Here is an 11,617-nt window from a genome sequence, read left to right as displayed (position 1 = left end):
GGATTAATGACACGCCAGAATTTTTCACATTGGTGGTTAAATGTGGGTGGAAGTGCTTTTAGCGCTTTTGAGCGCCTGAACATACGTGTTGGAAGCCGCCGAATACGAAGTCCATCGCTCACTAGTTAGCAAGAACTTTGCTATGCGGTACAGGCTTTCTTTTTGTTAGATAAACGTTTAATCCGATTATTATACCAGGGAGCTATTGAGTGGGTGGTAACAGTGCGTTCAGGAGAGTATTGTTCAGTGAGTTGGGTGACTATAGCTGTGAACATGCTCCAGTTGGTTTGAACGCTGCGGACATCAAAGGTATGGGAAAACATCGATAAAAGAAAATATTTCATTATTTAATGCCTGAAAATTTTCTCTGCTGTAGTCTCATATTATTTTTTTTATTTTTGCTAGTGTTCGGAGGGACTAGATTAATGTCCAAGTGCATTAGCAAGTGGTCGCTGATGCCCGGCAGGTATGTAATAGGTGAGACTATGCCAGATGGATTTGTGAGCATTAAATCTAGCGTATTTGCCGCGTTGGCTGTTATTCTAGTTGCTTGTGTGCACAACTGCACTAACGAGAATACTGAGCATACATCTAAAAATTCGCGACTTTGAGACGAGAACGGGGACATTAAAGGGGAGTTGGTATTCTATGTTATGTTCGAAAAATTTAAATCGGCAAATAAAACAATACTGAAATAGATCATGGTGCTTTGCTTTTAAGTGCTTCTATAAAAACGTATGGCAACAGCTAGGGCAAGGCTTAGGTGATCGTGATCGAGGAGGTTAGACTGAAATAAGTACAATGGCTTGAAACAGGTCTCCACATCATTAATATATTCTAGGACATTACAGGAACACGGACAAAGCAAAATGTCCAAACACAAATTACGTTTGAATTGAGATCATGGCAGAAAAGTGGATGAAATGTAGCTATAAGAAGAACTGTGAACCGAAGCAAAGAATGTAATGAGCCAGAAATATGCCTATCAAAGAAGACACGTTGAGAAAATGTACAGCATGAAATAAATGAGCAGCACAAAAAGTGCAGCCTACAGGTCTTTATCAAAAAATTTACTTTTTTGTTTATTTACCACTTCTCTGATGGTATTAGCTGCATAAATGCATTATCAAAATTGCCAGTTTTATTTGCTTACGAGAACGTTAGAGTATTAACAACTTGATTCATAAATACACTTCAAATATTACCATAAATCATCATACCCGTCCTGGGCCACAAGATCTGGGGCTTCATGAGATATTTATTATGGTGTATTAACAAAATTTTGAACATGCTGTCAGCATGTAAGGATTTTATACTGGTGCTGAAAAAAACACCGCATTTTTTAAAATTTTCACTGGCAAAAGGGAGTAGTTTTCTTAACTGCGCTGCTTTGTTCCTAAGTAAATGAAAGGCGTGTATGCTGACCTCTTACACCTGTTTTGCAGCAAAAATAATTCGAAAATATATAGCTTAAGATATTACACTAATGCACTGTGCAGCTTGATGCCTTAATTGGTCCAGTAGAGTGGAGAGCTGGGCGAGTTAATTGGTGCACGACTGTAGGAAGAAAACCAGCGCAAAGGACGGGGACGCTGAACTGGGAACACAGAATGCAGGAACACAGAAAATAGCGTCGTCCTGTGTTCCTGTTGTGCGTCTCCGTCCTTTGCTCTTGTTTTTTTTCCTTAATTGACCATGCATTTGTGTCAATTTAAGTGCACTTCCTGTGAATTTTGCGCAAAAGTAGTGTATTTTTGAATTCACCATTTTTACACACTGAGTTGTTTTATCCTTTAGTCACTTCAGAAGAGAAGAGTTTACTTGGAGAATGCAAGGAAATAGCTTGCGATGAATTTTCTAATGTTTTAATTCTGCCTGATGGGAATGCATTACGCGCCATACAGTGTTACTCAAAACCAAACACCCAGGGCTCTAAGCTGGGCAAAGCATGTATCATATCTGGAAGTGCGAATATGGCCATGGTGCGCTGGGCGTCTTGCATGAACAGCAGGAAGTGCTTTGTGTCTAGACCATCCAGGAGGGAATACAAGGACGGGGCGATAGTACAAACGCTGAAAAAAAAAAAGCTAGTTGGGGCTCTAAACGCATTTTCGGTTCTAGCAAGTACCAACGTTGAGGAAAAGCAACCGGTTTTGGCCGCCTTGCAGTTGGAAGGGTAAGAAGAATGGAAGGTTCTGAGAAGCGGAGGCAGGGCTGCGTACCGCGCACGCGAGGTCGCGGGGTCACGGTGTCCAGGGAAGCTTTTCGAATGAATTACGGTATTGCTAGAAGACTAGTCGTTGACCGAGGCCGACAAGGAGAACCTGTCACTACCCGCGCGAGATGTCTACGTTTTTTTGCAGCAGCAGCAGCACCACAGGAAATGGTTAAATTCTTCCACTCGACAATGTCGGTATCCAGCGAAGGTAACGATGGGACGCTTTGTGTGCCATTCTGAGAAAGACGCTTCCCAGCGCTCTGCAGAGCCGGTTCCGGCAGGGGAGACGGACAATAGTCGGTAGCGGGCGAGAGCAAAGGGGTGCCCCCACCACATGAATGGCCTGCGCGCTTTCCTTTTCTCCCGCTCTGACGTCAGCCACTTTGACCGCTGACCCCTCTGCATTCCTCCGACACTGAGACGTCTCCTTTCTTCCCTCAACCAGTCTTGCACCCTTCCGTAGTCGTGTAGCCTGACATGTCAGCGCGCGCTGCTGCGTTTTATTGCTGTTGCGTTCGTGAGTGCTGGCTAGGAAATTGCTTGTCATCGTGATATCTAAATCTTTGCGTGTCCTGCACCTGCTGTTGAAGCAATGTCGCTGCTGCGTGCCCAACTACAGAGGAAACTATGACAACGGGCCAAAAGTGTGTGCGTTTTCGTTCCCAAAAGACTCCCGTAGGGTTACGCGGGAGCGTGCTGTTTGCCGCGACGGGGTCGGCACAAGGACTGTTAAGATCTGAGTCATCAGGAAGCCGTCAGCACCCACGTTTCTCCAGGATGGTTCCGAGAAACCCCTGTCTACTTGACGCGTGCCGAATTGACCGTGAGGCGAGGGCAAACGTAATTTCCTGCGCCTCCAAGCAAGACCCACAAGAAGAACTGGACACAAAAGACATCAGCAGGTGGACCTTGCCTGTCCCATTTCGCAGTAAACATGGTGGATCTCAAGCCGCGTTTACATGAATGCGACAGCAGCGCATCGCATTAACTTTTTAGAGCATCGTATTCATGTAAACGGTGATAATACGCTAGGAAAGCGCATCGCATCAATTCGCCAGATGGGGGCACATCTAGAATGGCAAGTCGACTTCAGCGGTGAATGGAAACAGGTTTGGAGGTGTCCCTCCTCCTTCGCGCCGGATAACAAAGCAGACTTGGCTCAGGATGGGGGCCACAGGAGTGTCTAGGTGGCTTTGGACGGAGGCGCATCCACAAGTGCGAGAGTGTGAGTTTGTGTCCACAAGGGAAAGTTTCCGGCCACTACTACCCTGGCGAGGACGTCATCAACCTAGGGAAGACGGACACTATAAAACTCGACGACGAATGCGGTCGAAGCAGTCATGCTGGCTGTTGCTGCGTCGCTCAGCGGCACTCCTGTCCCTGGCCTGGAGGTGGGAACGGGCGTCGTGCTGAGCGTGGATCCGTCGAGCCGTGACCCCGAACCTCGCCTTCAACAACTGGTGGCAGCAGTGGGATGCTTCTACCTCGCCTTCAACAGGACTGTGCGAGATCTTAAGGTACGTTGTGTCTGCGCATCGAAGAAATCGTAGAATAATTTATCACGGTGGTAAAATATGGACAAGGTGCGGTTCTAAAATTCATTGCACGCGTTTTTTGTCCTAGACTGCTGGTATCAGTAAATATTATATCTTTTTCTCTTATGTACCAGGCAGTGCTTTTGTGTGGTTGATAGATGCAAATTTTCGAGTTCAGGGCTAGCGTTCATGTCATGGTTAAATAAATATGCCTATGAATACCATCGAGTTTTCCAGAGAGCATATAAATTAAAAAAAAAAGGTAAATTGTTTTAGATTTATTTTAGCACTGGGGCAATACTCGAGGCTACGGCGGGCGCCCTGCAAGAGGAAAACTGCTTTAATTAGTTCACTGATTAACTAATTATGTTAATTAACTTTTCTAATTTTTGTTTTAGGGGGTATGTTGTATTCGCATAATTGGAGAACGTCCTCTAAACAGTCCAACCGAGAAAAAACAAGTTCAATTAAAAATGTTTCCCGCACGTTACGATGCGCGAAAAAGTCACCCTGGTAGGCATCTTCACACCGTAACTCAGTGGCGGGAGCGCCTCTGACGTAGTTCACTCCGCCCTGCGCTTTGCGTCACGCGTCCCGTACTGGCACCCTGCGCTATCGCTGCTTATCTCGCTTCGCTCCGCGGCCTCACGGAATGCCGCGTTGCAACAAAAACGCACTGGCACAAAGCGCAGGGCGGAGCGAGCTACGTCACAGACGCTGTGTTACAGTGTGAAGCTGCCTAGCAGGGTGACTTTTTGTCGCTTCGTAACGCGAGCAAAAATTTTTTTAATGAAATTTTTTTTTCTTAAGGAGTGTACGATGGGGGGCTAGTTGGTAATCCATGAACTAAGAACGAAAACCACGCAAAGGACGATACACAGGGAAGAAGTAGACAGGACGGGCGCGGTTCTTGGCTGGACTGTTTGGAAGACGATCTCCAATCCTGCTAATACAACATATCCCCTAAAATAAAAATTATAAGAGTTAATTAACGTATTCAGTTAATCAGCCAACTAATTAAAGTAGTTTTCCTCTTACCTGGCGTCCGCCGTAGCCCTCAGTAAAGCCCCAGAGTTAAAATAAGCCTAAAGGAATTTACCTTTCTTTAAAAATGTTGGACCTTCTAAAAAAAGAAAAACACCCGGTATTTAGTGTGCGCAGTGTTTTGGCTAAAGAATGCTCAGTATATTGGGGTAATTGAAGCTATTCTATGCATTTGCGCAATGAATAAAGGCGTCTATGACATGGGTGCGCAGTGTAGCATACCAGTATACTCCGTTTCATACATAGCTGTCAACGCTGCCAAAGGTACGGAAGTAGTCCGCTGCAAAAAAACAAGCAAAATGTATCCGTCCACCTCGCGTCGTGGCTGAGTGGTGCGAAGCGCGTGCCTGTCTGTTCATTTTACAAAGGGCCTAGGTTCGACTCCCGGCTCGGCTGGTTTTTTTATTATTTTTTTATTTTTCTTAAACGATTCATTAGGTAGAAACTCGAAACTGTCAAACTCTAATACCTACTTTGAAAAACACAGCGCTGTTTACTTGTCTCGAAGGGAAAAGGCAGTGTAGTGTAGGGCATACAAACGATATAACTTGAGTCGGATGGCGTTGACTGCAAAGCTGTCATATCTAGCTGCGAGAGCTAGATATGGTCACCTTGCTAGGTCGTTTTTGTGGTCATCTTATTCCAGTAGCGAGACCTTCCTTCTTGAACCTCGCAACTGTCCGAGGGCTCACCCCGGTCATTTAGCCCACAGTTTCGATAACTTCACGCACATTCTTCTCCGGGAAGCGCTTCCTTACGCTAGAGTAAACGTTGACGATAACCTGCTTGGAGTCTTTCGAAATTTTCGGAGACTTCAGCTTGGAGAACAGGCGAGCAGGAGATGTTTTTGAAGCCGCAGTGGGCGAAGAAAACAAGCGAGTAGGAGATAGCGGTGAAATTTTCGCATACTCGGAAACCGAAAGACGAAAGCAGACGACATCGCCGGCCAGCCTAGCTGCGAAAACCTGATACAGGAGGAGCCGAAAAAAACCCAGAAAACTAAGGCACTCTGTTTTGAAGAACATAAAAGAAAAGGCAATCTTTTTGCAAAATAAAACACCATTATCATTATACTGCAATATCAACCAACATTTGCTTTAATTTTGAGTTCATTACTCTTTTAACTTTCGGCGCACTACATTACGATACGGACGAGGAGCGCAAACAGGCGCCGCAGCCTTGGCTGCGTTGACAGCTATGTATGAAACGGAGTATAGCTGTACTGAACTTGGTTCGAACTTGAAATAAAGAAGTGAACAGGAAGGGCAATATTTTGGTCCCTGAAGGACTTTTTCCTCCGCTGCTTTTCAGGTATGCACTCGAGCTACACTTCAAACCTTAAAATAGAATCTTTAAAATACCTTAAAATAGAATCGTGTGGGCTGGCGCACGAACGGAAAAGGCTTTGCCATTTATAAACATGTATATAATTTATAAATATGTGAATAAAGTCTTGTGACCACAATCCCTTACGATCTCTGGCGTTTCTTCTACGGAAGTTTAAAATCTAGGTATGCTACGTGAAACATATACCGCAAAAAGATTCCGCCAATTCCTTTATTAGTTACGATGAAAGCCCATTCATCCAAAACCTTAAAATAGAATCATGTGGGCTGGCGCACACACGAAACAGCCTTGCCATTTGTCAAAATGCATATAATTTGTGAATACGTGAATAATGTCTTGTGGCCACTGTCTTTTTCGATCTCTGGCGTCTCAGGGAAACTAGGGAAGACGGACGCTATAAAGCTCGACGATGAATGCGGTCGAAGCAGTCACACTTTCTGTCCCTGGCCTGGAGGTGGGAACGGGCGTCGTGCTGACCGTGGATCCGTCGAGCTGCGACCCCGAACCTCGTCCGCAACAACTGGTTGGCAGCGGTTGGATCGACCATGCTTCGTGGTGCTGCTTCTTTGGGTGAGTGCTCGGACTTTGCTTGAGATTTGCCAGGCTTCAAATGTTTGGGTTATAACTTTGAACTGCTGGGAATCGAGGGAAGGGTTTCGATGAGGAGTGTGTGTATTAACCTCACGACAACAGTCTGAACAGCATAGCCGAGGCTAGGAGCAGCAAGCATGTATCTCGTGACATGGCCGGAGGCAGATTTGCTAGCGCTGTGCGAGGAGTTGGGTGCGGTAGTACGGGAGGAGATGAAGAAAGCCGATATTTGTAAGTCGCTCTTAGAAACCGCTGATGAGGAAAGAATTGAGTTTACTTGAGAACTCCTCAAACCCGAGCTAAAGAAAGCAGAAGATAAGCGAAAGAGGGAGGAAAAGATTAGAAGAGCAACGGCTAAAGGCAGAGCAAGAGAAGCGCGAAATAGAGAAACAGGAGCGGGAGTTGAAAAGAATGCAGCTTAGGGTTGAGATGTTACGTGGCACAGTCAAGAATGAAGGATGCGTAACTTCGACAAAATCGGAGAGTAAGAAAGAAGAGTGCCAAGAACATGCACAAGAAGGAGGTAGTCATAAACCGTGCGAAAAGGCGCAACAGGCAGAGCACAAGCGCATAATGGCAAAAGTCGACCAGAGCTTTAGCGAGGGAATCTGGAGTATGACGCAATGTCAGCTCCGAGTGTTCAAGAGAGGCGAAAACATTCAGATTTTTTTTGACAAATTTGAAAGCATCGTCTAAATTAGACAAAGACATTTGGAGCTACATGCTAGTGTCCCTTTTGCCGCCTCAGCCTGCTAACATCCTACTGAGCCTGTCCGATGAGGATATGGATGACTACGGAGCAGTAAAGTCAGCTCTATTCCGTCACTTCGGAGTTAAGGCCGGAATACATGGAGCGTTTTTACCGCGGCGAGTCGTCGATTTTCGCCCGACGGCGCAGATTTGACGCCCGGCGTCGAGAAAAACGCCCGCCGCCGCCGATCAGGACCGGCTAGATTTTGACGCGCGGCGTCCGGTGAGACCGGAAGCGGCGGCTGAAGCGAGCCAATAGCAGCGCAGAAAACCCGCTTTTCCGGTCCTCTGCCTGCCGCCGCCAACATGGCCGCCATGGCCGTCGAGCTACGCCGTGCTTTTGGCACGCAAATGTTTTTCTCGTGAAAATAAACGCTTCGTCAGACTTGAAATGGCACTTTTTTTAGAGAACACGGCCGAATCTTGGATCGGATTACCTGCGCTCCCTCGCTGAAGCGAATGTGTCGAAGAAAACTGCAGCCGCTGGTGTCCGCGGCTGAGCGGGCGTCGAAAGGTACGCGACGGCATGCATTCGAGCACGCAAATCTTTATAGATACTTAAGCGCGCGTGCTAAATTTTGTACAGTGGTGTCGAAGTGAAACTTTCCTGATTTTAACAGAATGGTCAGCGTCGCTGTTCTCACAGACCTCCTTGCACAGTTGGTGTTAGCCACTTGTTGATCACATTTGCTTTCGCGTCGAGGGATGCGCGGCGGCGCGCCGCCGCTTCAACGCTCCATGTATCTCCAGCCGGGCGTCGCGCTGCCGCGACGTTTTCTGCCGCGCGAATGTCGTCGAAAAAACCGTCGCATGTATCCCGGCCTTTAGGGCAGAGTGCCTAGGCGGCGGGATGAGCTTCAATGGTAGGGCGACGGAGCCATTAAGGTGCGAGGCTGTTTCTGTCGAGAGAAAACCCGCTAAGCCTCAGACTATCGCGAAGCGTAAATGTCTCAACGCTGCGAATACGAAACAGGTGCGGAATTGGCCCGGGTGTAAACGAAGCGCTAAAACTCTTGAGAATAGTTCCGAAGATGCCAGAGAGGCCGTTGCCGAGCGGGACCGACGCGACGCTAGGACAGAGGGACCAATGCAAACGTCTGGTCGGAACGAGGGTGCAGCAGGAAAAGGGGAACACCTGGAACCCGAGTTTAAGGGTAAGGCACGCGAAACAGCGGCCGAGCGGGACACCCCGTTGAGATAAAACGGGAGTCAATGCAGATGTGTGACCGGCAAAGTGGTAAAGCCGGAAAAGGGGAACACGCACCCCGACGGCTTAAGGACAAGGCACGCCCGATCGTGGCCAAGTTGGACAAGCGCGACGAAAAAGAAGTTTGTTCGGGCGTCCAAGCGGCATGGGCGTGAAAAGATGAAATAGAGGTGCCCCAGTGCACAGCTTCCGAAAGGGAAATTGAGGGCAGCCTCAAAAAGTGTGCACAGAACAGTGCAGAACGGTCCCATCACAGGGTGGATGAAAAAGATGAGCCAGGCGAGCTCAAAGGCAGTCGGGAAGACGCGCAAACGCAACAGGACAATCCTAAGAGGAATGAGGCGCATAACCCAGAGGCAGGGAAAAGTCCGCCGGTCGGTTGCGTGGAGTTAGTGCTTAGCTGCGACGCCAACGAGATGATAGTTCGAGATGGTTGTTGATCCCGAGGTGCACGCGGGAGGCTCGCAGCAAAGTGAAGAGATGAGCGCGCCTCTGCCGAAGAAAAGCGAAATGAAAGGCTCCTATCTAGAGCTAGCAGTGCGGACGGTCACTGATGCAAATAAAGGTGGGGTGGTTCCAAAGCCTGAAGGAAAGAACCGCACTGCGTGTCAGAAAGATTCTCATCTGGCGACGCGTGCGGATAGGTCACAGAACAAACTCCCCAAGAATGCTAGGAAATTTGTCTTCCAAGGCCGAAAGTGGCAGTAGGGAGACAAAAAGACCACGACGCAAACAACTAGCGGAGTCGTGTGCAGTCAGTTCTCGGAAAAGGAGAATAAAAGTAAAGTATCCGACCACGCGATTCCTTGAAAATGCACGGGACGATCCCCAGACGAAAAAGACTGCGTCTTAAGCCAGCACGGCAAGTTTGTTGCGCCAGGCTGCAAGAAAAGGCACGAGAAACTCGTTTGCGTCTGCCGTGTCAGCGGACGGGTCAGAAGGGTGAAAGGGCAGCCAGCTCCAAGTGTGAAGGGGGGACATGCAATCCCCCTTGCTGGAAGGCTATTGTGTAGTAGGGTTCGGCACTACACGCGCTACCAAGGTTTCCACAGCGTCTGGGCAAGGCACAAAGACCGAAATAGTGGTCAGGGAATGACTAACGCCAGGGGTGACGTCATTCGTCACGCTTCTGCAGCTGGAAGAAAGGCCAGACAACGCGGCCCCGAAGGGCGCGGCTGAAGTGGTAATCCCTGAACACAAGAGAGAGAGAACTTGGGCTTATCCTTTTCTTTTTTTTTGTGAGCGTTTTGAAAGAGTTTTTTTTTGTAGGGTTCGACCATGACCGAAGACAGGCTACGACTCAATGAGAGTGAAAGTTTATGCTGGGTCCCGGAGAGCGATTTGTTAGGACCTGTAACTTTCTTTTTATTTGTGTTGATGATTTTTCCATAGAAAGAAAAGCAGACAACAGTGAACAGTAGGCTTAGTTCAATTTGCCAAACGCTTAGATCACTCTCACATGTGTAGTGAACTGTCGTGCTAAGACAGAAGGTGATGTTTTGGTAATTCATGGTGATTGACAATAAGCAGTGTCTGTCGAGGAAATTTGAAGTGTGATGTTGCACAGGGCTTTTTTTAGAGTTGTTAGCCCATAGTGTTCTTAGACTCGAACGGAAAGACGCCGGCAGCGCCTCGTGTAGGAGCACATGGCTTGAATGACGCGGCGCAGAATTATTTGTGGACATTCCAGTGAAGTCTCTACTTCGAGACGGCAAGCTTTTCCGACAGTGTTTCTTCTGAAAGATCGTGTAAGGATAAGGAGGGCAAAATTTTGAACAAAGACGAAGCCTTTTCGTTGACAGAAGGTATTGGGTGATCTCAGCTTTACAGTTTCCATCGAAGATTTAGTTGTGGGATAATCCTCTGAGAGCCCATGCCTAAATCGTGCAGCGTGGCGGTTTGACTTCGGCGGTTCTTCTGTGGTTCTTCTGCGTACTAAGCATCACGACGGGCTGGCGCGGGACTTGCACAATCTTCGGGGATGTCCCCATGGACAAAGGACCACTTCCGTCCTTTGTCGGTCTCGCCTTCCGACCCTCCGTGACCGATGTATTTGACGGGCATGTGCCGGCAGCCCAGGGGAGCCATTGGCAAGTCCGAGAACGCCGCATTACGCTGTCGACTCTCCTCGAAGAGCGTACATTTCATATTTCATCCCAGCATGCTTTTGGAAATATGACCCCTGTTTAATACTTGCTGCAGTACGTGTTTCAGTTCTGACTTGATTTCTTTAGGGCAAAAAAAAATGATGTGGACAAAGTTGGGAAATCTCCTCAACGATGAGTTTGGAGGCACCCTTTATCGGCAATAGAGTACACTGAGCTCTGGGAGCCTATGTGCACTACACCTATCATGCATGTTTTTTCAGCCGAAATCCCCCAGATGCCATGGAGGGAGCGCTCTGCTTATAGAAAGTCCTATCTAGACAGCCGGCAGAGCCTCTTGAACTTCACTTCGAAGTACGTGTCCAGTACAGTTTTACAGCAGCCAGGGATGCGATGGCGAACGTTTCTCTTTCTCTCTTTTCAGGAGCCGTCTGGCGGTTCGAGCGTGAAGACAACGGCAGTGCACCCGGTGCGCGAGCTTGGGGCACGTCACGGTGGCCTGCAGAGCGCCTGCGCGCTGCCCTGGCTGCGGCGGACCTCAGGAGGGAGGCTCCTGTGCGCGGAAAACGCCACACTGCATCGCCGGGTGGCGCTGCTGCTGATGATGATGATGTCGCGGTTCGGGCAGGCCAACCCACGCCCGATAACAAGCTTCTCGACCTGCGCGCCAGGCGAGACCAAGCTGAACGACGGACGGACAGACCAGAAGACTGGACAGCGTACAACTGACTGAATGCGGCAGCGCGGCGGCACGCGAACAAACTGTACCGCCGGCAGAGGGCCTCGCTCTGTCAGAGGATGGAGGAAGACAGCAGCTCGC

The 11,617-nt window shown here is 48.4% G+C and overlaps 1 protein-coding gene across 1 annotated transcript; it reads left to right on the top strand.

Moving 5' to 3' along the window:
* The first annotated feature begins 3,570 nt into the window (after nucleotides 1-3,570).
* On the top strand, nucleotides 3,571-11,617 carry LOC149333402 (uncharacterized). Its single transcript, XM_089556042.1, has 3 exons — nucleotides 3,571-3,735; nucleotides 6,518-6,714; nucleotides 11,222-11,617. The coding sequence occupies exons 2-3, from the start codon at nucleotides 6,690-6,692 to the stop codon at nucleotides 11,524-11,526; spliced, it is 330 nt and encodes a 109-aa protein (XP_089412168.1). The 5' UTR covers nucleotides 3,571-3,735; nucleotides 6,518-6,689; the 3' UTR covers nucleotides 11,527-11,617.

This window comes from Amblyomma mixtum, chromosome 8 (genome assembly GCF_055824585.1).
Source record: "Amblyomma mixtum isolate Tamu chromosome 8, ASM5582458v1, whole genome shotgun sequence".
Lineage (NCBI taxonomy): Eukaryota > Metazoa > Arthropoda > Arachnida > Ixodida > Ixodidae > Amblyomma > Amblyomma mixtum.
This window is presented reverse-complemented; position numbering and strand designations above follow the sequence as displayed.